General features: G+C 50.4%; 2 protein-coding genes across 4 annotated transcripts in view; one reads left to right on the forward strand and one right to left on the reverse strand.

Moving 5' to 3' along the window:
* BAZ1B (bromodomain adjacent to zinc finger domain 1B) overlaps positions 1-16,583 on the forward strand; it is an 83,256-nt gene extending 66,673 nt beyond the window's left edge. For all 3 annotated transcript variants that reach the window (XM_050783611.1, XM_050783613.1, XM_050783612.1), the window contains 7 exons: positions 5,043-5,190; positions 6,655-6,802; positions 8,950-9,065; positions 12,844-12,989; positions 14,154-14,257; positions 14,426-14,798; positions 15,285-16,583. In XM_050783611.1, the coding sequence (XP_050639568.1) occupies positions 5,043-5,190; positions 6,655-6,802; positions 8,950-9,065; positions 12,844-12,989; positions 14,154-14,257; positions 14,426-14,783 (1,020 nt within the window). In that variant the 3' untranslated portion in view covers positions 14,784-14,798; positions 15,285-16,583. The remainder of the gene's footprint in view (positions 1-5,042; positions 5,191-6,654; positions 6,803-8,949; positions 9,066-12,843; positions 12,990-14,153; positions 14,258-14,425; positions 14,799-15,284) is intronic.
* A 4,262-nt stretch (positions 16,584-20,845) lies between these two features.
* FZD9 (frizzled class receptor 9) lies at positions 20,846-23,190 on the reverse strand. The gene has a single exon (XM_050783718.1). The coding sequence runs from the start codon at positions 22,958-22,960 to the stop codon at positions 21,185-21,187; it is 1,776 nt and encodes a 591-aa protein (XP_050639675.1). The 5' UTR covers positions 22,961-23,190; the 3' UTR covers positions 20,846-21,184.
* Positions 23,191-27,523: the final 4,333 nt, after the last annotated feature.

The following is a 27,523-nucleotide window of genomic DNA, read 5'->3' on the forward strand; positions in this document are numbered from 1 at the left end:
TGTCCATTTTACGTATGTACAAAGATTTGTTGGATTTTTTACAAAATGGAATCTTACTATGCATACATAATATTCTTCAGTTTCTCACTTATCAGTATATTCTAGACACCTGTCCACTCTGTTCTGTTAGTCCACACAGATCTACCCGATGTCATACTTGCTCTTTTCTTATTTTATATTGTGTTTCTTTAGAAACTGGGTCTCTGCTGTCCAGGCTGGAGTGCAGTGGTGCAGTCATGGCTCGCTGCAGCCTCAAACTCCTGGGCTCAGGCGATCCTCCGACCTCAGCCTCCCCTGAGTACCTGGGACTACAGGCGAGTGCCACCACGCCCCCAACCAATTTTTAAATTTTTCGTAGAGATGGGGACTCGCTGTGTTGGGCAGGCTGGTCTTGAACTCCTGGGTTGAAGTGATCCACCCACCCTGGCCTCCCAAAGTGCTGGGATTACAGGCATGAGCCACTTGGCCCAGCCACATTTGATCTTTTAATTTCTGTGTTACTTATTAATAAATATGAAACTTGTTAGAATAACTAGCAGCTCCATTTTTGTCTGTTTTGTGTATTAGATTTCTGCTTAAGATTATTTGTGAAGAAAAGAATTTGAGAGCACTACATTATGGGAGAGGTCCTAACCATTATTTAGTGTGGAATACTTGTCACTAATTTTATATTTGCCTCTCCCTCCCTTCTTTCTTTCTTTCTTTTTTTTTTTTTTTTTTTTTTTTTTGTTTACAGAGATCTGGTACAGGCCTGCTGCCTGCTTGTGCCAGTCATTACTAAGTTTGGAGGTTTTACAGAGATGAGTAAAAAAGCCTTTAAGTTCAGGGCCGGGTATGGTGGCTCACACTTGTAATCCCAGCACTTTGGGAGGCTGAGGTGAGCGGATCATGAGGTCAGGAGTTCGAGACCAGCCTGGCCAACATGGTGAAAACCCATTTCTTCTTAAAAAAAAAAAAAAAAGTATATACAACACACACACACACACAGCTGGGTGTGGTCATGCAAGCCTGTAGTCCCAGCTACTCAGGAGGCTGAGGCAGGAGAATCACTTGAGCCCAGGAGGCAGAGGTTGCAGTGAGCTGAGATCACGCCACTGCACTCCAGCCTGGCAACAGAGCGAGACTCCGTCTCAAAAAAAAAAAAAAAAAAAAAAGGAATCCTTAAGTTCTTGCTTTCAGGGAACTCAGTTTGAGTGTGAGACCAGCGGGGGACCCTTACCATGGTGTGACCAGTAATGATGAGAAAGAGCAGTACTCAGGCTCACTGTGAGGGATACCCAGGGCACACTAGAGAAAACTTCCCAGACAGAAGAGGATGGGTTTTGAAGAATGTATAGGAATGGATCAGGTCGTGGGAGGGGCAGCATAAAACTGAAATTGGCCTCTTTGTCACTGACAGCTGGTTCTTGTTTGTCCTCCCCATTTACATAGAGTGAGTCTGCTGTCCTTTCCAAAGCTTATCATATGTTTGTACATAATTGTCGTGTTCCCCCTACATTTCTTCCTGAGGCCGAGGATGATATGTGATATGGGGAGGATAATTTTGGATAAGAGGTAAGCAGGGTGGAGAAAGAAAATTCAATTTAGATAAAAGTTTAATTCATTACTTAAGCTCAGGCACTTACTATGTGGTATGTCATTATCTTGCTGGGATTTAGTTTTCACCTTCCTGTGTTTCTTTTATTTTTAAAAATTTCTTTACTTTTTGGGATGGGTTCTCACTCTTTTGCCCAGGTTCAAGTGCAGTAGCAAGATCCTGGCTCTTTGCAGCCTCAAACTCCAGGCTCGTGATCCTCCCTCCTCAGCTTCCCGAGTAGCTGGAACTACAGGTGCCTGCCACCATTCCTGGCAAATTTTTAAATTTTTATGTATTTTTTTATTTTGTAGAGAAGGGGTTTCCCTACGTTGCCCTGGCTGGTCTTGAACTCCTGGGCTCCAGTACTCCTCCCACCTTGGCCTCCCAAAGTGCTGGGATTATGGGTGTGAGCAACCATGCCCCAGCCTATGCTTGTTTTATTTATGAGTGAATAACAGGGTCTCACTCTGTCACTGAGGCTGGTGTATGCAATGGTGCAATCTTGGCTCAGTACAGCCTCAAACTCCTAGATTCAGGTGTTCCTTCCACCTCAGCCTCCCAAGTAACTGGGACCACAGGCATGTGCCACCATACCTGGCTGTTTTCTGTATTTTTTGTAGAGGCAAGGTTTTACCATGTTGCTGGTTTTGAACTCGGGCTCAAGTGATCCACCTGCCTTGGCCTCCCAGAGTGCTAGGATTACAAGCAGGAGCCACAGCATCTGGCCCTGTGTTCCTTTTAAATGACTGTATATAGCACCTAGGTAACCTTTTAGATGATGTCTAAGATATTAAACAGTTAACAGTCTAAGATAATTAGACTGTCTAAGATATTAAACAGTCTCCTTAGCTAAATCTCTTCTCATTAGGCATAGGTTTTAGTCTTACTACTACATAGGTTTTGTTTTTAACTCAAGTTGAATACAGAAGAGTTTCTTGATGTGATCTGTCCAAGAGTCACATCTGTCCTTTCCATTTCTTTTCCTGCAGCAGTGCTTTCTTCTCATTGAGAACTCACCCGTCACTGTAGGATTCTCATTAACTTCTTGAGTCCCGTGTTCCACAGTGAAGTAAACTCAGTTTGTCAGATGAGACTTGTTCTTAGCTTAGTTGGGGAGGAAAATGTGAGAACTTTGCAGGTCCAGACACAGTACATAAATGGAAAGCATGGAAGAGTTTCTTGGAAAATCAGCTAGGCTGCCTACTAAGTAGTTCAGCAATGTTCTGCATTAAAATGGCATTATGCCCTGTGGTTCCCCACCAGAGGTCAACTCAACCACAGCTTTGAAATTTTCCACTGCTCTTTGCTTTGAAGGTTTCCACTTAGCAAGGACCAAAGTTTTTTCAACTGGCACTAGGCTGTTGCATGAGCTTCTATCAGTCTCTAATCTGGGATTCAGTTTCCTTATTTATAAAAATGGATTCTCTCTCAAATCTTTTTGTAATAGTGGATGATTTCAGTTTTTAATGCTTATTTTGTTTTATTGAATTAAATAGAAAAGACTATTATTTGGCAAAATCCTGGGTTTTGTTTGATTGTTTACTCTAGTGGCATTTGTCCTGACATCCTGATTACAGATACTCCTGAATTTAGGATGGGGCTGTGTCACAATAAACCCATTATTTGACTTACAGTATTTATAATTTCCGATGGTTTTATCTGGGTGTAACCCTATCATAAATCGAGGAGCCCGCTGAAGGTGTATCACTTTTTTTTTTTTTTTTTTTTTTGAGACGGAATCTCACTCTGTCGCCCAGGCTGGAGTGCAATGGCACAATCTTGGCTTACTGCAACCTCCACCTCTCGGATTCAAATGATTCTTCTGCCTTAGCCTCCCAAGTAGCTGGGACTACAGGCGTGCACCACCATGCCCGGCTAATTTTTGTATTTTTACAAAAACCAGTAGAGACCTGGTTTCACCATATTGGCCAGTCTAGTCTCAGACTCCTGACCTTGTGATCCGCCCGCCTCAGCCTCCTGAAGTGCTGGTATTACAGGCGTGAGCCACTGCGCCCAGCTGAATGTGTATCACTTTTGCACCATTGTGAAGTCATAGGTCTGACCCATCGTAAGATGGGGTGATTCTGAATAACCAAAATACGGAAGCAGCCCAGATATCTGTCAGCTGATGAGTGGATAAACAGAATGTGGAACATCTATTCAGTGAGATATTGTTCAGCAGTAAAACTGATGGAAGTATTGTTACATGCTTTGCGAATGAACCTAGAAACATGCTTAGTGAAAGAAGCCAGTTACAAGGGCGACCTATTACTGTGTGATACTATTTAAAATTTGTTTTTTTAAAAAAGGTTAAATAAGCCTATTCCCAAAATACCTTCAAATTAAAAAAAAAAGTTTTAATGAGGTCAGATAAGCTGTTGTATGCTGAGATTTTAGCATTGATAGGAAATCGTAAAAAGCAGGACTGCCCAGGACTGTTTCCTTCCATACTGTGTGCACTACATGTGAGTGTCCGCTAGAGGACAGCAAAGCCTGTTTGTAGTCATTCCCTGCCAGTTCTCAAGCACTTTTAAAGAACCGAACCTAAAATTCTTACATTGATATTCCATTGAAAAGATTTGGATTATCCTCTCAAGAAAAGAATCTGCAGTAGTGTCTGTCAGCTCTCCATTTATCAGGGGAGAAGACAGCAAGGCAGCTGTGATTGTGGACCTCAGTTTACTGTGGAGCTCTGCAAAAGTAAGGGAGGAGATTGCTGTTTCTCAAAGCAGATGTTGAAATATCTACAACGGAGGTTGGAGTAAGGAATCAGTCAGTTTCCAGTTGAACTTCAGCAGCAGCTTAAATGTAGATTTGTGTGTGTGTGTTTATAGTACTTGTTACCCATAAATTTATATACACAGGGCTCTCTGTGATTCTCTATTTCTATAGGAAAGAGAAAAAGCAGCCCTGTTCCCCTCATCCCTCACCCCAGTCTGTGTAGTACCCCACTTCGGAACAAACTCGGCTATCTTTGTTCCTTGGCACCTGTATTTTAAAGCCCATGGCCTTCCAGGGTAACTGGCTCTTTTCCTTTAGGAGATTCATTACTTCACAAGGACCTCTTTGCTTCGGGCAGGGCATTGAAATCCAGCTGTGGTATTGGATTGGTGGTGTTGTGGTAGGTTATTATCTTTTAAATCAGAGTTTTATTAGCTGTATAAAATTGTTGCATTATAGCATTTACAGCATACAGGTGATCCTATTTTTAAATTATACTGAGTCTTGGTCCCTAGAAGATGCTTGTCCCCAGTCATCCATCCACTCCCACTGCATCTCTGTGTGACCTTTGGCAAGTTTTTTTCACCCTTTGGAGCCTTGATTTTTTCTGTAAGAATAAATAGTTTAGATTAGTGAAGTTCTAGGAGGCAAGTGTCCTCAGAATTCACTCATACTGTCACCTGTTCCTAGTTCTCGGTGTCTTTGGTCACTGTAGTAATGCTAGCCTGGTTTGGTCTCTGTTTAGGTTGCATCTGCACTGGAGAAATGGAAGACAGCAATCCGGGAAGCTCAGACTTTCTCCAGGATGCACGTGCTGCTTGGAATGCTCGATGCCTGTATCAAGTGGGATATGTCTGCAGAAAATGCTAGGTGCAAAGTTTGTCGAAAGAAAGGTATATTTAAATCAAATTTGCTTATGTGGGTGTATTAGGGAGTATAATTTCTTTTCTTTTCTTTTCTTTTTTTTTTTTTTTTTTTTTGAGACAGAGTCTTGCTCTGTCGCCCAGGCTGGAGTACAGTTGCACAATCTCAGCTCACCGCAACCTCCGCCTCCCGGGTTCAAGCGATTCTCCTGCCTCAGCCTCCCTAGTAGCTGGGATTGTAGGCATGTGTCACCACACCCAGCTAATTTTGTATTTTTAGTAGAGACGGGGTTTCTCCATGTTGGTCAGGCTGGTCTCGAACTCCCGATCTCAGGTGATCCACCCGCCTCAGCCTCCCAAAGTGCTGGGATTACAGGCGTGAGCCACCATGCCCGGCGGGAGTAGGATTTCTATTCCCAAGATCTTCATTTCTACCCAAAAGAATTTTGTGTACACAGAATATAAGTATGGTATAGATTTTACTCTCCTGGAGGTCTGTAACATGCCAGTCTTTGAAATGTCATGCCAGGGAATCAGAGCACTCCCTTTGTTCCTCATTGTAGAGCGTAACATAAAAGCAATTGATCTCTTCAATCTCCTGATTTTCTACAGAAAACAAAATTAGTTAATCCTTTTAACTATTTTAGTTTAGTTTTATATCCTTTGATTGGCTCAGAACTTTAGTCATCTGTGAAGTAAGATACGTGCTTTCAGCAGAAGGTGGTCCAGTTAAAGTGAGAAGCATGCAGTCTCGTGTGTGCAAAAGGAACTTCATGGCTAGAAGCCCTTTTGTGATTGGCTTTTCATTGGCTAGAGTTATTTTCTAAGTTAGGTTAGAGATGAAAAGATCTACGTAAAATTCAGTTGCTGTAAAGCGTTCAATTGCTCTAGAATGAAGGTTGGAAGGAGAGATGACCATATTAAGTTGACTCAGCATAACACTTTCTCGAATATAAGGGAACCCGTCAGGGGCCAGGCGTGGTGGCTCACGCCTGTAATCCCAGCACTTTGGGAGGCTGAAGCAGGAGAATCACTTGAACCTGGGAGGCGGAGGTTGCAGTGAGCCAAGATTGTGCAACTGCACTCCAGCCTGGGCGACAGAGCAAGACTGTCTCAAAAAAAAAAAAAAAACCACACAGAGAGAACTCATTAGGCATAAGTTGAGAAACGTTTGAGGAGGTCAAAAGAGCAGCAAAATTTCCTGCTCTCACTTGGGTTTTTTGTGCCTCTTAGTAATTGTTAACTGTCCTGTCTTAGCCATAGGTAGGTTTTGGGATATAAATTAGGAGAGCTGATTCCTAAATTATCTATAGTCTTAAGTTATGCTATATTTCTTTTTAGAAAATGCCTGCATTTACAAAACAGCAGCTGGGTAGCATTCTATGGAACACGTCTTCTCGTGTGCCGTGAATTGTAGGGTGATTGCCTCTTCCTTACAGCTCATTGACTGCTGCTGTGCTCCCAACAATGCTATTCACATTTATCTCTTTGCAGGTGAGGATGACAAATTGATCTTGTGTGATGAGTGTAATAAAGCCTTCCACCTGTTTTGTCTGAGGCCGGCCCTCTATGAAGTACCAGATGGTGAGTGGCAGTGCCCAGCTTGCCAGCCTGCTACTGCCAGGCGCAACTCCCGTGGCAGGTGAGAATCTTTTCTTTTAAAAATAATTGAATGAATAAATATGAATAGCTGTTATAATTAAGCTTGAGTTATTCAAACAGAATGAGTCTAAGGAGCTTTAAGTTCATCTTTTGGGAGCAGAAACTGATCATTTACAGTACTTCAGTAGGAGCTCAAAGGACTCTGATCTAATTTTAGCTGAATGTTGACATTTCTAGTTTTCACTGCCAGCCACATTCTCTGTCTTCTTGACCATACCTTCTTCTCAAGTAATGAAATCTCTCTCTCTGCCTTTAGCCTCCTGTTGCCCACTTCCTGTGTCTTCATGATTACTTCTGCAATCACCCACTGCTAAAAATCTCACACTGATTACCTTCCTTACCCATACATAATGTTTTCTTCCCTATCATGAGTAGAACTTGGGTGTCAACTTGAACATGAATGTCTCTCCCTCATCCTACATACCCATTAATTTGCCACGATATCAGTCCAATGCCCAGATGTTTTATGATCCAGTTTCTTGCTCTCCATTCTCCATAGTCTCCGCTCTCATTTGTCCCTTCTACATCTGTCACCAAAGGCTTCTCAACTCCTCTTTCTTATATCATATCTTCTCCCCTCTTATCCACCCATCTATTGCAATACCAGAATGCTGTGCACAAGGCAATGATCTGCTCACATTCCTGATCACAAACTTCCAGTCTTCCCCTTGCCTCTAGAATAAAGTCCCAACTCCTGTCCTCACTTCTGAGACTCTTATACAACACCAGCCTGGGTTTTCAATTAGCTTTAGATCCCATATCTGTGTGCTTGTTACAGACTGTTTATTGTTCATCCTTTCCTCTTGTGCCTTTCTCCCAGCTGGGAGCATTCTCTGCCCGGAATTCCCAGTGGGTAAATTGCCCATGGCTTTGCTGACATTTCATTGCTCTTTTGAAAAGTGCTTGCATCCTTAGGCTTCATGGTTTCTCTGTGTTCCAGCTGAACCTTCATTCTCTGAAATAGTATTTTGGTTCATGGATCTTGTCTCTGGTTTTATACATGTCTGTCTCCCATGAGATTATGAATTCCCTGAGAGTAGAGGTTGTGCTTTGTTTTTTACCCGAATCCTCAATAAGGCCAAACACAGGGCCTTGTAAAGAGGAGGAGACACCTTATATTTGCCCAAGATAATACTGTTGTTTCCCACATTGAAATTTGGGGTTGTAAAATGGGCAGCTTATAGGCACTCTGGCTTGGGCTTCTCTTTTTTGAGACGGGGTTTAGCTCTTGTTGCCCAGGCTGTAGTGCGATGGCGCGATCTCAGCTCACTGCAACCTCTGCCTCCCTGGTTCAAGCGATTCTCCTGCCTCAACCCCCAGTAGCTGGGATTACAGGCATGTGCCACCACACCCTGCTAATTTTGCATTTTTAGTAGAGATGGGGTTTCTCCATGTTGGTCAGGCTGATCTCGAACTCCCGACTTTAGGTGATCCACCTGCCTCAGCCTCCCAAAGTGTTGGGATTACAGGCATAAGCCACTGTACCCGGCTTGGGCTTCCTTTTAAAGGGCAGAGCTGTTTGATCCTGACCCCACCTTAACAGTATTAGCAGGTTCTTTCACACTCCATCCCAGCTGCACTTAAGAGATGAGATATGTTGCTCTGAAATGGTGGGGCTTTGGACCAGCTGTTCCGAGCTGGGATTACCACTGCTTTGATGTTATGGTCATCTGCAAGCTGTTTCAGCTCTTGGAAGGGGGCCATGAAGGTGAAGTCACACCTGTCTGGGCTCTGTTTATTCTTTCAGTCCACCTCAGAGGTGGGGACAGCTTTTAGTACCTGATGTGTTACATTATCTGGTTCTTTTTGTGAGACAAAAGAAATAGTGTTTTGTATTGCTTTGTGTGGGGAAGGGTAGGATTGCATTTTGGTCTTGATTTCTGTTGCCTTTGGTATCTTGTCCAAACTGTCTGTGGCCTGGCAGAAGGAGGCATGCTGTTGAAACTTCGTTTTTCATTTCTGTGAAAAACTCTCCTGGCTTACATTCAGGTTCCCTCTCTGTATTGTCATACATTATACATATCTAGTCTGTGAAGAGAAGTTTCCTGATCCCTATGGGATTTGAACCCTTCTTAGGACCACTTTGGGCTACAACTGTGTTCCCTACATTATTTTTTCTACCCATAGGAACTATACTGAAGAGTCTGCTTCTGAGGACAGTGAAGATGATGAGAGTGATGAAGAGGAAGAGGAGGAAGAAGAGGAGGAGGAGGAAGAAGATTATGAAGTGGCTGGTCTGCGATGTAAGTATTTTGTCTTCCTTTGTAGTTGATTTCACAGTCTTTCTAAGCTTGGAACGCTTGGAAAGGCTGGCTTGGCAGTAGGTAGTGTGGCCGGCTTGCTCTCTTCCTTTTCTCTCGTGTTGTGACTGTGGCGTAACTTAGCTGCTGTGGGTTTAAATGGGTTTCCAAGATGGCATTTAACTACTTGCCTGGTAGGAGGGAAGGTGGCTTGGTCTTAGTAACATCAGCCCACTTGCTCTAAGATTCAGTAGAATTCATGGTCCCAAGTATATTTATGCCAAGGCTGCTGGTTCTCAGCTCCTTGGCATATGGGGACAGTGGGGGAAGTTCTCGGCCCATTGCCATCTCCTAACAGTTCTTTTGGCTGTTGTTTTATCGCTGCTTTCAGAGAGTGACTTTTTCTCTCTGGTTACAGTGATTTTCTCCTCCCTGCAGTGTGCAGGGCTATAGCTTTGCTGGTTTAAAAAGAGATGACTGATTGTTTGAAGGCTTAGGGGGAAGGATGTTAGGAAGGTTCAGATCTGTTCTCACTAGATGCCTGTAGGAAAAAAGGCATCATCTTTTGTGTTCACCACATTGACTCTCATTCTCTCATGTTCATTTCTCAGGACTGTTGGAGAGTCTTGTGTTCGTGGCTAATGTCCTCTTGTCTGGCCTTTCTTTTAACAGGCTACCTCTTTCCAAAATACACTTTTTTTTTTTTGAGATGGTCTCACTCTGTGGCCTGGGTGGAGTGCAGTGGTATTACCTCAGATTACCTTAGTCTCTGCCTCAGCCTCCCGATTGTACAGGCACCCGCCACCACACCTGGCTGATTTTTGTATTTTTAGTAGAGACGGAGTTTCACCATGTTGATCAGGCTGTTCTCGAACTCCTGACCTCAGGTGATCCACCTGCCTCGGCCTCCCAAAGTGCTGGGATTACAGGTGTGAGCCACAGCACCTGGCCCACACACTTTTCTTTACAGGTTTGTAGAAAACGGACCGCAGATCAAAATTCTAACGAGCTTTCGAAGCAGTGGTTCAGTTCCCAAGATCATAGCAGCTCTGAATGGTCACACTTGGTATAAGGAGTGAGAGACTGGATGCCTGGCACGACCAGTCTCTTACTATAGTGAGACTGCCAAACCCTAACAACTTTGGGCTTGCACGTCTTCTCCTATCCTCCCACTTTCCCCCCATACTCCAGAGGTGTGATGTGGGACACCTTAAGCTCTCGCGTTCTTACGGGCTCTTTTTGTTTGTTCACTACGCCTGATTTTTCAGGTATCCCAGGGTAAGTGAACAAATGGCCCTTCAGTCCTGCATTCAGGGATATCATCTTCTGTTGGTCAGAGTCAGTGACTTGGGAGCATATTTTTTTTTTCTTTTTTTCTTTTTTTTTTCTTTGAGATGGGGATCTTGCTCTGTCACCCAGGCTAGAGTGCAGTGGTATGATCACAGCTCACTGTATCCTTGATCTCTCAGGCTCAAGCAATCCTCCTACCTCAGCCTCCTGAGTAACTGTGACTACAGGCACGTGCCACCATGCCCAGCTTTTTTGTAGAGACAGGGTCTCACCATGTTCCCCAGGCTGGTCTTGAACTCTTGGGTTCAAGAGTTCAAGCCTTGGCCTCCCAGCGTGCTGGGATTGTAAGTGTGAGCCACTGTGCCAGATCTGTCTAAGAGCAGATCCTGAATATGGTAGTATACGGATTCTTTTATTTTTTATTTATTATTTATTTTTGAGACGGAGTCTCACTGTCACCCAGGCTGGAGTGCAGTGGCGCGATCTCGGCTCACTGCAACCTCCGCCTCCCGGGTTCATGCCATTCTCCTGCCTCAGCCTACCAAGTGGCTGGGACTACAGGTGCCCGCCACCACACTTGGCTAATTTTTTGTATTTTTGGTAGAGATGGGGTTTCACCGTATTAGCCAGGATGGTCTCGATCTCCTGACCTTGTGATCTGCATGCCTCTGCCTCCCAAACTGCTGGGATTACAGGCGCAAGCCACCACGCCTGTCCTGATTCTTTCATTTTTAAGCTAGTGATTGCTTTCCACTTCTACATTGTAGCTCCCTTTCCAAGGAATTGTTTTTCTAGGTTTCTACAGCCTCTACTTGCCAAAAGGATCTAGGAAGTATTTGGTACTTCACAGCTTTTTATCAACTCTATCTTTCAGACCACCAAAGATGTGGTTCCCCAGTGCAGCTCAAGGCTGTAGCACCTAAGCATCAGCTTCTTACCTTTTCTTACTAGCCTGGGCTTGAGCTAGAGACCCTAAAGTAGCCAAGGAAGGGTTATCGTGATCTAGAAATAGAATGGAAAGTAGTGTTTCTCGATTCTTTGTGTCATTGCCTTCCTAGACACCCTATCTGTGTCCAGTGTCATCTCCCCACTCCCCAAGGGAAGGTGATGGAAAGCTTGGAGCTAATCCTCATGGCATTGTTTCCCAGGGCTCACTGAGGAATGCTGGTTGGCGTGATGCTGAGCACCTGTTGTAAACCTGAGACACAAGTAGTCTCAGTGCCTTTGTTTTTTTTTTTTTTTTTTTTTTCTTTTTTGAGATGGAGTTACACCCTTGTTGCCCAGGCTGGAGTGCAATGGCGTGATCTTGGCTCACTGCAACCTCTGCGTCCTGGGTTCAAGCGATTCTCCTGCCTCAGCCTCCTGAGTAGCTGGGATTACCGGCATGTGCCACCATGCCTGGCTAATTTTATATTTTTAGTAGAAACAGGGTTTTACCATGTTGGTCAGGCTGGTCTTGAGCTCCCAGCCTCAGGTGATCCACCTGCCTCAGCCTCCCAAAGTGCTGAGATTACAGATGTGAGCCACCACGCCCGGCCTGTCTTCTTTATTCTCTCATTGGCGACCCTGGGCAGGGGTCCAGCCCTGTGGAGGGGACTAGCCCTAAATTGTATTTAATGAGGCAGCCTTGTGGCCCTTCATGGAAGTACCACCTTTTCTCTGAAAAGATTCTGATGGTGAGTGTAGAATAACTCTGGGAATTAAAACACAGGGTCTGTTGTGTGGTTTGTGTTTTTTTTTTTTTTTTTTTTTTTTTTTTTTTTTGAGTTGGAATCTTACTCTGTCACCCAGGCTGGAGTGCAATGGCGCAATCTCGGCTCACTGCAAGCTCCACCTCCTGAGTTCACGCCATTCTCCTTCCTCAGCCTCCCGAGTAGCTGGGACTACAGGTGCCTGCCGCCACGCCCAGCTAATTTTTTTGTATTTTTTTTTTTAGTAGAGACGGGGTTTCACCGTGTTAGCCAGGATGGTCTCAATGTCCTGACCTCGTGATCTGCCCGCCTCAGCCTCCCAAAGTGCTGGGATTACAGGCATGAGCCACTACGCCTGGCCATCACAGGGTCTGTTTTACAATCCAGTTCCATCTCACATGTAAATATATCCACTTGCTCAGGCTGAGCTTGGGCTGTGGGAAATCCAGGCTGACCTATTAGCAAATGCCTTCTCCTGAGTGAGAGTTTACAGTTGATTCCTGCAGGGGCCTTATGGCTGGGAGTAACTGCAGAACTGGGGCAGGACAGAAGTACCGAAGGACCTGGCCCTCTGAAGGGCTTTGGCAGTAAAAGCACCCATTCTTCATCTGCTGCCACTGCCTTTTAGTGTCCTTTTAGGTAAGGCAAGATAAAATAACAAGAGCACCTTAAAACCAAAGGAAGCCACTGCTTTCCTTGTCCAGGAAAAGGATTCTCCCTGCATCCCTTTCCCCCATTTCGAAGATGCTCCTCCCTTCACCTTTGGTTGTTCTGTGCTGAATCCTTATTTTTTGTTTCAGTGAGACCTCGAAAGACCATCCGGGGCAAGCACAGCGTCATCCCCCCTGCAGCAAGGTCCGGCCGGCGCCCGGGTAAAAAGCCACACTCTACCAGGAGGTCTCAGCCGAAGGCACCACCTGTGGATGACACTGAGGTGGATGAATTGGTGAGAATTATTTATCATCCCTTCTCTAACCTTTCTGTTTCTTATTCCCAACCCCAGCAATTAGGAATTCATCAGGCAACAGGTGGGAGGGGAGCCTCCCGGCTCCTTCTTCCCAAACTTGGGAGGCTGGGGAGGCAGATGGGTGAATCTGTAGGCAGACAGAAGCAGCAGGGCCTCCAGGAACAGCTATGTCCGGCATTCCCCTGCTGTAGCCTGCAAACTAGTTAGTGGGCAGCCTGCAACTTATTAAGGATTTAAAAATAGTATCCATGTGTCTCCAGTGGGCTCAGAGGGGCTGGGTCTTCATTGTGGGAATGTCAGCAATGTTGGAGCCTCACTTACAGTTGAGTCGACAGTTGTTATGGGAGGGACGTTACCCTCCCCTCTGCTCCTTAACCAATGTAATTTTAGTTGTTTTTAGATCTCACTTGAGCTTTGAAGAACAAAAAAGAAACTCTTGAAAAGGTGCTTGTTTTGACAGATCAAATTGGAGTTAGGGGCTTAAGGCAGGCCATTGGGGAGATCATAGGGCATTAGAAGATGCTCGGTTTGCCCAGCCTTCACCCCTTGGGCTCTGTGTGGCCTGTGGCCTCTGCTGTGAGTCACAGCTTTGTTATGGCTACCTGGAATGGAGGCCCCGCCCCTTTTCTTTTTAGCCACTTAGCCCTCACATGTCTACGTTGGAAGAGCCCAGGAAGGGAATTGGACCTCTTGCTTTTCTTCCCAGAGGCACCTCACCCCCACAGAATTGGCTGCTGGTGACCCAGATAGCCTGTTTGGCTTTCTGCAGTGGCTTGTTGATGCCCTTCCATGGTGTCACTGTAACCCCAGGTCCACCTGTTCTCCGAGAGCTAGTGTCCTGTTGACAGTGGCCCCCTTCAGCCGACCTCCAGTAGGACTGCTGGTGAAGACGGTCTCTGCTGCCTGCTCTCTGCTGTTTTGATTGCCATGGCCCTGCGGGGGCGAGCGAGTGGACTACTGGGAAGATGCCTGCCACCTGGGCCGAGGGTGCTCCCTGACTTGAATGTCAGAAGGTTTCAGCACCTCTGTGCCAAGGAAATAGTTGAACTCTTCCTTTTTTGAGCAGATACACTTATTTTCTGCCCTATGCACTCTTCCTCCTGTCTTGAATCTATAATAACATTGTTATTTCTTTCCTGCCAGGTGCTTCAGACCAAGCGGAGCTCCCGGAGGCAAAGCCTGGAGCTGCAGAAGTGTGAAGAGATCCTCCACAAGATCGTGAAGTACCGCTTCAGCTGGCCCTTCAGGTGAGCGCTGTGTTCTCAGGTGCAGGGGAGAGGAGTGGCCTAGCAGGTTCTAAAAGCTTCCAGAACCCCTGAGGGGCTCTCAGCCAAGCCCTTGCTTTTTAGGATGTGTCTTAGCATGGGCACTGCCGTCAAGGCTATGCAGATTCTCTATTTGGTTCTTCTCCACAGGGAGCCTGTGACCAGAGATGAGGCCGAGGACTACTATGATGTGATCACGCACCCCATGGACTTTCAGACAGTGCAGAACAAATGTTCCTGTGGGAGCTACCGCTCTGTGCAGGAGTTTCTTACTGACATGAAGCAAGTGTTTACCAATGCTGAGGTTTACAACTGCCGTGGCAGCCATGTGCTAAGCTGCATGGCGAAGACAGAACAGTGTCTAGTGGCTCTGTTGCGTAAACACCTTCCTGGCCACCCATATGTCCGCAGGAAGCGCAAGAAGTTTCCTGATAGGCTTGCTGAAGATGAAGGGGACAGTGAGCCAGAGCCCGTTGGACAGTCCAGGGGACGAAGACAGAAGAAGTAGAGAGGCAGGGCTGTGGTAAGGGATCTGAGGTGGGGGGACAGCGAGGGAGGGTGGGAGGGAGGTGAGAGAGGAAGACTGAGAACTCTGAAGAGATCGCAGGGAGTCCAGAAGCGCCCATCATCCCAAGCTTATGCTGTTTTTCTAACAGCTCTTTATGGGGCTTATTATTGGGTTGGTGGTCTTTGTCCAGAAATATTAAGGGACGAAGAGGGCCATAACCCTCCCTTCTGAGAGTTTCCAGGAGGAGTCTGAGGGTCTAGCTTTTCTGGTGAACCCAGTTCCTGTTCCTGCCTTCTTTCCTAAGGCCCCTCTCACTCTGGCTTTTACCACAGTGCCAAGCCCCTCTGGTCTCCAGGGGTGGGATTGCTGTGTTACATAGCAGGATCAGGGGTAATCAGGCCAACAGGGAAGATGGTGGCGATTTTTCTTTTTTAATCTGTATTTATATACAGTCTTGTTTCTTTAAGCCCATACTCTGTCTCTTCCCCATCTTCCTCTCAGGTGACAGTATCAGTGAGTGCCATACAGAATTCTGTATTCACCAGCATCATGAAACAGTTGTGGTCTTTTGAGTTGATCTTGGCAGAGTAAAGGGACGTGTCCTGGAGCCATTCCTGAATCTCTCTCCCCTTCTTTGTGACAGCTCCCCTCCCCCAAAAAAATAAAAATAAGAAACCACAAAAAACAAAACTAAGGCACTTCACTTAGAGACTGGAGTCCTGCTTATAATCATGCATATAACCTTTACTTTGATGGATCTGGCCAGAGGGGTGTTGGAGCCCAGCCCACCCACATACCAGACAAGCTCTTAGGGGAGCAGAAGAAAAGCAGGAAGAATTTAAATGTTTAATTTTTTTTAAAATTGACTTTTCTAGTTATTAAAAGTTGCTTGTTTCAGCAGTGATATTGTATAAAGAACATCTTGTAAGATACTCCTGACATCTCGCTTTGGCACATGTACAGTACAGTTTCTATGATAATGTGTTTGCTCTAACTTCCCTGGCTTCTCCCTCAGCCCATCCACTCTCCTGCAGAGCAGTTGGGTTAGAGGCTCATTGAGGCAAGCAGCAACACTGGGGGCGGGGGCGGGGTGGGGCAGTGCCGCGTCTGCTGCCTCCCATGCCCTTTCTGACCTCAGACTTGGAACTCCTCGAGAACCTGAAGATTCCAGTGGTCAGTGTCAGTGGGGGGTGGGAGGAGAGAGCAACAGAGAAGCTCTGAGAGCCCCGTCCCACAACCAGTCTAGCTCTAGTTGTTATATTTAGGCAAAACTTTGTAGTCTTCTTTCCCTTTTATGATGGATTTTGATAAAAGTACAAAACAGGGTTTAATTTTCTTTTTTATCACCTTTGAATTTGGAAATGTTGAGCACCCAAGCTCTTCTGTACCTATTTAAATTAAAGTCCACCAAGGGGACTGCAGCTCCTAGAACATGAGAATCAAGCCTCTCAATATTAAACTGCGGAGTGTGGCCCCTGCTTTCTCCGTCCTCCTGCCCAAGGACAACGGGGATTGCTCCAGGGCTGCTGGGTAGTTTACCGTCCCTTCTCTAGGCATGGAGTTGGCACTGACATCACAGCTTCATAACCCCACCACCGCCAGCTTCCCCTGCCTCCTACATCCAGTCTGTTCTTGTTCATAGTGAGAATCCTGTGTTCCCACTTCAGTGACAACTGAATTGTTCGTTGTTGTTGTTTTTTTATTATTGTCTTCAAGGAGGAAGGGCCCCATTAAAGGGTGAACTTGTAATAAATTGGAATTTCAAATAAACCTCATGTACTTGTGTTTATAAAGAAGAAACCATTCTGGTGGCTGTTTCTTCATGCTCTTTCTTGGTGGGTGGGGGTGAGTAGTGCTGTTCTGAGTGCTGTTTTCCCACTGACCCTTGGAGCCAGGTCCTCTGAAGGCTTGTCCTCCAGAGTCAGAGGGCCTCTCAGTGTTCTTAACCAGAGAAAGAAATACTCCTTTCAAGCCTCTCCTGGCCCTGTCTCCATCTAAAACCCCGAAAAACTTCATTTGAAACTAGGAATTAGGGTGAAAATAGATTTTTAAGCCTTCACTATGGGGAAACTCCTGCCACTTTAAAACCTCCTTCAGGGAAAAAAAAAAGTTGGGGGGTGGTGGGGACGGAGTCTCACTCCATCACCCAGGCTGGAATGTAGTGGCATGGTCTCAGCTCACTGCAACCTCCACCTCCTGGGTCCAAGCAATTCTCCTGCCTCAGCCTCCCGAGTAATTGGGATTATAGGAACACGCCGCCACGCCTGGCTAAGTTTTTGTATTTATAGTAGAGCCAGGTTTTCACCATGTTGTCCGGGCTGGTCTTGAACTCCTGACCTCAGATGATCTGCCTGCCTCGGCCTCCCAAACTGCTGGGATTACAGGCGTGAGCCACCATGCCCGGCCTCAAGGAAAATTTCAGACACACAGAAACAGTGAAAAAGTATAATGAATTCCTATGCACTCAGCTTTGACGGTTCTACCACGTCTAATCTTGTTTTATTTATGCCTTCATTTATCCTTTAAAGTTTGACTGGCTGATGTGCGTAGGGTGCTGCTAGGCAGCCACCCGCCAATGGAATACAGAGATTTTGCTGAGCCACTGCTGTGGGCACAGGCACTGAGAAATTAAACTGCCAGTTCCTGACCAGCTGAACGAGGTGAAGCTGGTGTAATGGGAAGAGCCTTTGAGGCCGGAGCCTTGGGCGCAGGTTCTGCCGCTGAGTGGCTTTGCGGCCTTGGTAAGCATGGGCAAGCCAGGGCCTACACAGAGCGCTCAGGGAATTTTCGTCCTGCCTGGGGGAAGCGGGCTTGCCCCAACAGCAAATTGAATTTGCACAGCTTATCCGCTCCAGCCTCCAGCTCTGGAGAAGGGAGCCGTGCCCCCTCTGGACATTTTCTGCAGGGTGACAGTGACACTCAGGGCTCCCAGCCTTCCTCTGTGAAGTCCTGTTTCTCCGGTAGTTTTCCCAGGCACACACTAGGTATTGCCTTGGGGTGGTCACCTCTGGTCGTGTCCTGGTCTCAGCACACTCTTAGCCACTGCCTCACCAGGCTGTGACCTTGTGGGGCAGCCACTTTGATGACTGCAAATGGGGGCATGGGAACTCCATCTCTGAAGACAGGGGCCTGAGTCATGACCTGGGAGTCAGCTGAGGCCTGTCCTTGTCCTGCACACTCTTCTTTCTCCTCAAATTTTGTCTCTGGGGAGGGGACACGGTCAGTAGACTTGGTTGGCAGTGAGGTGGCATCTGGATTCCAACAAAGCCACTCAGAGGGGGCACCTCTTCCTGCTGGCCAGCGGCCAGGGCATCTCTAGAGGACCCTGGGGAACTCGCCTCCCGTTAACCGCGCTCTCGTAACCCCGGCCCTGGGCCTCCTGGCTTTTCAACATCTGGGACTGCTGTGTCTAGGAGCTGCTTGAGGGGGGGCGACTTCCTGGGAGCAGGAGGATCTCGGGCCCACCACACACAAGCGCAGACCCACAGGGACAGGGTCAGCCTCCCAAGAGGCTTGCAGGTGTGTGATGCTGCACTCTGAAGACCCAAATACTGGGCGCCAGGGCCACTAAGGGAAAGGCCCGGGCTCGGGCACTCGATGCACATGCCAGCACGTGTGGGTTTTCGAGGCATTTTTTGGCCCTGGAGGGTTCTTTAATGGGTGTGGGGAGAGGTCTGGCAGTGGGAGGGGCGTTCGTCTACTCCCCACCCGCTTTGTCCAGCTTCTGGGGACATAACCTTGCCAAGGCATACACCCTGCCTTTCCCCACCAGGACCTAATCGGATCCCTGGTGTGGAACGCACGAAAGCTCTAGAGGCAGACTTGGGTTCAACTCCAGCTTGGCCTCAAACTGCCTGGCTATGCGTTCCAGCAGCTAAGCCATCTAAACACTTCCCATCTGAAACGCGGGGGTGGGGAGCAGGATCACGTGAGAGGGTTGCGTTTCCTTTTTCCCTTTCCTCCAGGGCCTAGAACTTATTTCCATAGCATCTTCCAGGGCTGAGAAAGCTGGCAGGGCCCTGCCCTCCCTCCCAGGTTCTGGCCTTAAAGCAGAGCCCCCTGGGGCCTGTCCTGACCCTGCACTGCCTGTCTGTGCTCCCATCCCAGCTGCCCTGGAAACCAGCACCAGGCTGGTGTCTGCTGAGCAGGACATGGTCACTGACAGCAAGGAAGAAGGGGCAGGTGGGTGCCCTTGGATGCTCATCCTCCCCCCGCCTTTCCCACACCCCACCTATCTTGCTCTTCCCAAGTCTCTGGAATCCTCTCCATTCGTGCCAGCTGTCCTCACCCTGGTATAGGCCCTTCCCACTGCCCTTATACTGCCTGTGAGCCCAGCACCCTGCAGCCTCTGCCCCTCCCATGCCCAGTGTGGGCACTTCACTGCCTCTAATGAGCTCATTCTCTTTCCCACTCAAAGACCCTCGCATGGCCAGGTGTGGTGGCTCACGCCTATAATCCCAGCACTTTGGGAAGCCAAGGCGGGTGGATCACTTGAGGCCAGGAGTTCAAGACCAGCCTGGGTAACATGGTGAAACCCCATCTCTACAAAAAAATACAAAAATGAGCCAGGCATGGTGGTAGATACCACCCGGGCGGCTGAGGCAGGAGAATGGCTTGAACCTGGGAGGCAGAGTTTGCAGTCAGCTGAGATCTCGCCACTGCAGTCCAGTCTGGGCAACAGAGTGAGACTCCGCCTCAAATTAAAAACAAAAACAAAACAAAAAAACACCCTCACCTGCAGCATTACAAGGAGGCAGGGTCATTTGGCTTTGTTGGTCAAAGGCACATGGGGACTTACTTAATGTGCACTCTGTGCAAAGGGAAGGATTTAGATGGAGAGGGCGTTCCCCGAGCAATAAACAGCCTAAGAACAGGTGCGAGGGCTGTAAGCTTCCCTGGGGCACCACTGCTCCTTGTGGTGAGGGATACCCCTTAACCCCCTCAGCCCATGGTGGTCTTCTCTTCTGGGAGCTTGACCCAACCTCTTTGATTCTCACTGAATTTTTCTTGTCCCTGTGGGATTGGTGGTTGGGGGTAGGGCACAGTGCTCCAGCCCGAGAGGCCCTGGGTTTGGGGCTCCGCCTCACCATTCAACCTTAGCACCTGAGCGTCTCCCCTCCTGGAGCCTCCCCGTGGCTCTAAAGTGAGGCTGGCAGCAGGGCTGGACCTCTGGGACCTCCTGGCACTGACACCAAATGCCGGCTGTGTGTAGTAGGCACTCAGGGACAGTAGTAACTAAGACCCTCACCTGGCTGGAGTCACAACAGCCAAGATGGGGCCCTGGGGTCTGACCCCAAGCCAATAGGGGTCTCCAGATGGCCACATGTCCCCAGCTACCCAGCCCACAGAAACAAGGCAGGTCCTAGTAACCCTGAGCTACCCCAGCACGCGGATGGACACGGGACCTTTCCCCATACCTGCCCCAGTGTGGAGCTCTGCACAACCCCCGAGCTGCCTCATTCCCACCGCTGCCGTCAGCAACTCAAATCTGACAAGCTTAGGAGCTAGGAGCCCAATTCCCACTCTACTCAAGGGCTTCCCAACTCCGCGTGCATGTCTGTACTACCCAGAGGCCCACAGACCAGTCCAGTCTCACCTTCACCCCACCTGGAGATGCCAGGGAGCGGGCTGGGGCTGCCCTGGTGGAGGCCCTGAGGAGCCAGGCAGACACTAGCAAATTTCCAAGCCCCCAGGGAGGAGGCCCTCATGACATTGACACAGACTGACACCCTTACTTTCCACGCCAGTGAGGAGAGCAAGGCCCCAGAGAAGGAAAACGAATCTACAGCCTCAAACTGGACTCCCTGGGGCCGCGTCACCCTGGGGGATTCCCTGAACATCCCACAGGCGTCCCTCTCTCCATTTGGAAGCAGAGAAACGGGCGGGAGGGGAAAACAGGCACACATGGTGTCTGGGACTCCTGCAATGCACAGCTGTTCTGGGGGGACTTCCTCCGATTGGGGGGTGCCAGCACCCACCGCCAGCTCTGCTTACAAGAAAGACTGCTACAGGGCCCTCACCCTCTTACCTTCCCCCCTTCCCAGCCACAGAGGACTCAGCAGTGCCACGCGGGGATTTATTCCAGTCACAGCTTCCAGAGAAACGCAACAATAAATTACATCATTAAATAAACTCCGGCTGGACCCTTCTGCCCCCTCCTCTCCACATCCTCCCCTAGGACCCTGTGAGGACTCGGGCTGGTCCAGCGCCTGCATTAGGGGAGACCCCCATCTCCCCTAATGAGCCTCAAGGGGTCCCGGCCCTGGTTCTCAGCCCCTGGTGCTCACTTGCCTGACCTTGACAGCTGGGCAGCTGCTAGTCAGCTGTCTCTAGTGGGTGCAGGGGACAGGGTGTGGAGGGCAAGGAGGGGGCAGCAGCCACCCCCCGCCAGGCCAGTGTCGCTAGAGGTGTGTGGGGTTCTCCAGAGAGGGGTCCGTCTTAGTCATGTGCAAGACCACGGTGGGAGCCTTATAGTGGCAGTGCGTGCCACGGCCATAGCCCCCGGGGACCCGGCAGGCCTTGGCCCGGGCCCGGCCAGCTGCCATCTTGCGGTAGCACAGGCTCTGCCAGGTCTGGAAAGTTTTGGAGCTCCACACCCAGACGCCGCTGGTGATCCCCACCACCAGTGACATGAAGATTTTGAGCATGAAGACCGCCACGGTGGGCACCGAGCCCCCTGGCAGCGAGCAGTCCCTCCGGCCTCCGGGCCCCGCGGCCGCTGCGCATGGTTGCTCTGTGGCCCGAAGGCGCCAGAAGTCCATGTTGAGGCGTTCGTAGACATAGCAAACAATGACACAGGTGGCGGGCACCGTGTAGAGGATGGAGAAGACTCCGATCTTGACCATGAGCTTCTCCAGCTTCTCTGTGTTGGTGCCGCCCGTCTTCATGATCTTGCGGATGTGGAAGAGGGCCACGAAGCCGGTCAGGAGGAAACTACTGCCCAGCACCAGGTAGCCGGAGAGGGGCACCAGCACGAAGCCCGTGAGCGCCGCCGCATCCGTGCTGGCCACGTAGCAGAGCCCGGTCAGCTCATCCCCTGCCACCTTGCGCAGGGTCAGGATGACGATGGTCTTAAGCGCGGGCAGGCCCCAGGCAGCCATGTGGAAGTAGCTGCCGTGGGCCTCGATGGCCTCGTGGCCCCATTTCTTCCCGGCCGCCAGGAACCAGGTGAGCGTCAGGACCACCCACCAGAGCGAGCTGGCCATGCCGAAGTAGTACAGGAGCAAGAAGACCAGCGTGCACCCCGTGTTCTCCAGGCCCTCCTGGATCACGTAGAGCGCGCCTGCCTCCTGGTCACAGGCCACGCTCTGCGCTCCGGCCACCGCACGGATTAGGAAGGCCAGCGAGTAGACGTTGTAGCACATGGAGAGGAAGATGATGGGGCGCTCGGGGTACTGGAAGCGGTGGGGCTCCAGCAGGAAGGTGAGCACGGTGAAGGCGGTGGAGAAGAAGCACAGCGCCGACCACACGGCCATCCAGACCAGCGCGAAGTCCTTGTCGCGCCGGGACCAGAACACCTCGACGCCGGGCCCGCAGCGGGGTGCGCACGAGCGGCTCTTCTCCACGTACTGGAACTTCTCGGGGTTCTCACAGGTGCCACCGCCGCCAGCGCCCGGGCCCAGGTCTCCGGGAGGGCGCGCGGGCCGCGGCGCCACGGGCAGCATGCCCAGGCCCTTGTGGGGCTCCGCGGGGCCGGCCGTGGCGTTCTCGGGCGCCTCCATGCACAGCGCGTGCGGGTCGTTGCGCGTGGGCAGCCGGGCGCAGTCGAGCGAGTCGGGCCAGCCGAAATTGAACTGCTCCATGATGGGCGCGCAGCGCAGGCGCGCCTGCTCGCACATGGGCCGGCAGGCGGGAATGGGCGTCGAGACCTGGTCGGTGCACATGGGCGCGTAGAGCGAGCACAGGAAGAAGCGCAGGTGGCTGTGGCAGCCGTACTGCACCAGCGGCGCGAACTCCGTCAGCTCGGCGGCCGCCTCGCCCTGCGACGTGTGGCCCAGGAGGTTGGGCATGCGGGTCAGGTTGTAGCCGATGCCGCGGCACATGGGGATCTCCACCGCCTGGCACGGCGCAGCCCCGCGCCCGCGCTCCGGGTCGAAGCGGCCGATCTCCAGCGCCGCGCCGCCCGCCGCCAGCAGCTGCCACAGCAGCAGCGCCCCCCGCAGCGGCGCCACGGCCATCCCGGGCGGCCCGGGCCGAGGGCGGGAGCGCGGCCCCGGCTCACTCGGGCCGAGCGGTCCCGCGCCCCGGTGCCTGCCCGCCACGTCGCGGGGCGCGGGCCATCGCCGAGCCGCCCACGTGTGTCCGGGCGCCCTGGGCAGCGAGTGGGCAGCCGCCCGAGGGACAGGAGCCGCCGAGCCCGCCTAGCCGCCACCGCCGCTGCCACTGGAGCCGCCGCTGAGCCAGAGCCGGCGCAGCCTCCGGGGGCCGAGGCTACCAGCCCCCGGGGCGGGGCTCCGGGCGGACGCGCCCAGGGACACGCCCCCTGCTGGGCTTTAAAGGCGCCGCGTCTGACGGCCACGCGGAGCGCGAGGTGGGGCCGGGCCCTGTGGGTGTCCGCCCGCTCGCCGTCCGCTTACACTCGGTTTCCTCCCTTCCCTTGCTGCCTGGGGGAGGCTACGGGAAGTCCTCGTACCCACACTCTCATACTGGGTCGCCTCATTTTATTCTAGGAGGGAGACTTTTTTTTGAGACGGAGTTTTGCTCTTGTCGCTCAGGCTGGAGTTCAGTGGCACGATCTCGGCTCACTGCAACCTCCGCCTCCCGGGTTCCAGCTATTATCCTGCCTCAGCCTCCCGAGTAGCTGGGATTACAGGCGCCCGCCGCCATGCCCTGCTAATTTTTTGTATTTTTAGTAGAGACGGGGTTTCACCATTTTGGCCAGGCTGGTCTCGAACTCCTGACCTCAGGTGATCCACCTGCCTCGGCCTCCCAAAGTGCTGGGATTAGAGGCATGAGCCACCGCATCCAGCTGGAAGACTTTTTATCTTTATTTTTAATTGTTATCTCTTTTTAGATACAGGATCTCTCTCCGTCGCCCAGGCTGGAGTCCAGTGGAATGACCATAGCTCACTGCAGCTTCCATCTCCCTGGCTCAAGCGACCTTCCCGCCTCAGCCACCAGAGCAGCTGGCATTACAGGTGGGCACCACCACTCCCGGCTAATTTTAGAATATTTTCTTAGAGACAGGGTCTCACCATGTTACCCAGGCTGGTCTTCAACTCCTGGGCTCAAGGGATGCTCCTGTCTCTGCCTCCCAAAGTGCTGGGATTACAGGAGTGCTCCACCGTGCCTGGCCAGGGGAGACCATTTCTAAGGCTTCCCACGCGTGGCGTCTCTGCCTTGTGCTCAGTGGCAGCTCAAATGCAGCATCTGCCTCTCCCCTGGGTGTATGTGACTTGGGGCTCCTCTCTGAGCCTCAGCTTGCTTTTCTGTAATGCAGGCAGATAATCCTACAGTTAAAATCAACAGTTCTGCCAGGCACAGTGGCTCGCACCTGTAATCCCAGCACTTTGGGAGGCCGAGGCAGGAGGATCACTTGAGCTCAGGAGTCTGATATCAGCTTGGGCAACATAGTGAGACCTCGTCTCTAATAAAGAAAAAAAAATAGCTTTTTATTTTTTTAAGATGGAGTTTCGCTCTTGTTGCCCAGGCTGGAGTGGCTGGAGTGCAATGGTGCGATCTTGGCTCACTGCAACCTCCGCCTCCCGGGTTCACGCAATTCTCTTGCTTCAGCCTTAATAGCTGGGATTACAGGCGCACGCCATCACTCCTGGGTAATTTTTGTATTTTTAGTAGAGATGGGGTTTCACCATGTTGGCCAGGCTGGTCTCGAACTCCTGACCTCAGGTGATCCACCCACCTCGGCCTCCCAAAGTGTTGGGATTACAGGCATGAGCCATGGTGCCTGGCCTGAAAAAACAAAAAGGAAAAAAAAAAGAAAGAAAATCAACAACTCACGTGTTGGGCACCTGAATCTGATCAATCACACCGCACACTTGGCCTCATTGTATCTTCTCAGCAATCCAAGAATGCTACGCTATCCTTATTTCCCAGGTGGGGAAACTGAGGCTTAGAGAGGAATGACATACCCAAGGGCATAGAGCTACTAAGAATTCCATTTGTGATTGTCCGTTCTGGACCCCATACCCATTTCACAAGGCCACTGTGCTCCTCTGGGGAGTGGCGCCATCACCCTCTCACTTCTCTCTAGGCTGCCCCCTTGAGACCCCTGGGACCTGCTTAGAAACTGCCATGGTTCCTGGGTAGCTCTGTGGGTGAAATCCAAGTGCCACCGGCAGGCCACATAAGGGGCAAGGGGCCCTGGCCTTTAGAGAAGGCCAACCCCCTTTTGCCCATCTGTTCCTATTCCTTTGGCCTGGAAACACCCGGAGGACTCAGAATGTTTCACATGAGCACTTAGTACTGTTTCACTTGAGCACTTAGCACTGTTTCACATGAACATTTAGTACCGTTTCACGTGAGCACTTAGCACAGTTTCATGTGAGCACTTAGCACTGTTTCACATGAGCACTTAGCATTGTTTCACATGAGCACTTAGTACTGTTTGACATGAGCACTTAGTACTGTTTCACATGAGCACTTAGCACTGTTTCACACGAGCACTTAGTACCGTTTTGTTGTTTTTTTTTTTGAGACACAGTCTCGCTCTGTCGCCCAGGCTGGAGTGCAGTGGCCGGATCTCAGCTCACTGCAAGCTCCGCCTCCTGGGTTTACGCCATTCTCCTGCCTCAGCCTCCCGAGTAGCTGGGACTACAGGCACCCGCCACCTCGCCCAACTAGTTTTTTGTATTTTTTAGTAGAGACAGGGTTTCACCATGTTAGCCAGGATGGTCTCGATCTCCTGACCTCGTGATCCGCCCGTCTCGGCCTCCCAAAGTGCTGGGATTACAGGCTCGAGCCACCGAACCCGGCGAGTATTGTTTGATGTGAGCACTTAGTACTGTTTCACATGAACATTTAGTACCACTTCATGTGAGCACTTAGCACAGTTTCATGTGAGCACTTAGTACTGTTTCACACGAGCACTTAGCACTTAGCTAAGTCTCTGTGTGTGTGTGTCTTTGTGTGTGTGTGTGTGTCTCTGTGGGTGTGTCTCTGTGTGGGTGTGTTTGTGTGTCTCTGTGTGGATGTGTCTGTGTCTCTGTGTGTCTCTGTGAGTGTATGTGTGTGTGTATGTGTGTGTATGTGTCTCTGTGTGTGTCTGTGTGTGGGGGGGACTCTGTGTGTGTGTGTGGGTGTCTCTGTGTGTCTCTGTGTGTGTCTTAGTACTGTTTGACGTGAGCACTTAGTATTGTTTGACGTGAGCATTTAGCACTGTTTCACACGAGCACTTAGCACAGGGCTAGGCACCTGGCTGAGCTCAGAGATGGTGAGTGAATGAATGAGTGAGTAACTAGAACGGCAGGGAGGCACAGAAACTCACCAAGGACCTGCTGTGAGCCTCCTGGGCTCTGGGCCAGGGATTTTACAGTGATCATTTGTTCATCCTCATCACAGTGCTACAAGGAATCCCGTACCCGTTTTATAGATGAGAAGCTGAGGCTTAGCAAACGCAAAGTATTTGCCCAGGATTACACAGCTTGTAAGGGTCAAGATTGGCATCCAGGCTCCTGCATTGGAAGAGGCTGTTAACACCACCAGAGGCAGGGCACCAGCCCAGCCGGCCCAGCTCAGCCACACCTGCCCGCTGTAGAGCCTGGCCTGTGGTGGGAACTTGGGTAGGAGTCAGCAGTGGTGGTGGCAATGGTGAGAAAATGGGGCCATCATTTCCCACACATCCCTGTAATTAGTGTTCTGCTACCCTTAGAGCTGTGCTGGAGCAGGGAGGGGACCAGGCAGGGGACATGTCATCTCGGGCATACACACTCAGCCCCTCACTCTTCAAGAGGACCTGGGAGATGGGGCACCAAGGATTTGCAGCCAGCCCTGTGTCCAGCACACGGTAGCACTCAGCCCCACGTGGGCCATGAGAGGTCCTGAAGTTCCCAAAGAGGTAAGGCAGGAGGAGTGTGGTACCTGTGACCCTGGGGGACCCAGGCTGGGCACCGTGGCTCAAGCCTGTAATCCCAGCACTTTGGGAGGCCAAGGTGGGAGAATTGCTTGAGCCCAGGAGTTTGAGACTAGCCTGGGCAACATAGCAAGACCCCACCATCTCTAAAACAAAAATAAACAAAAAATTCAGGGATGGTGGTATGCGCCTGTAGTCTCAGCTACTCGAGAGGCTGAGGCTGGAGAATCGCTTGAGCCTGGGAGGCTGCAGTGAGCTGTGATCACACCACTGCACTCCAGCCTGGGCAACGGAGTGAGACCCTATCTCTAGGAAAAAAAAAAAAAAAGGGGAGAGAGGGAGGGAGGGAGGAAGGAAGGAAGGAAGGAAGGAGGTAGGGGGGAGGGAGGGAGGGAGGGAAGGAAGGAAGGAAGCCAGCTTTGATCACCTGGGCAATGATAATGGAGGGTCCTAAAACTTCAGCAGCAGCTGCCCAGAATAAAATGCATGCTCTTAGGGATGGCAGTGGAAGTCCTCCAAGCAGAGCCCCCGCCTCACCTCTTCATTTCCTGTCACACTGCACACCCCACTCTTACTCCTCCCCAGAAACACCCTGCAAAGCCATGCTTCCAGGCCTTTGTTTCCCCAGCTCTGAAGGCCTTCCTCCTCTTCTGTTCTTTATGGCACCCCAGATTGAAGCATCACCTCCCAGGGGCAGCCCAGCAGAGCCTGG

Source organism: Macaca thibetana, chromosome 3 (genome assembly GCF_024542745.1).
Source record: "Macaca thibetana thibetana isolate TM-01 chromosome 3, ASM2454274v1, whole genome shotgun sequence".
Taxonomy (NCBI): Eukaryota; Metazoa; Chordata; class Mammalia; order Primates; family Cercopithecidae; genus Macaca; species Macaca thibetana.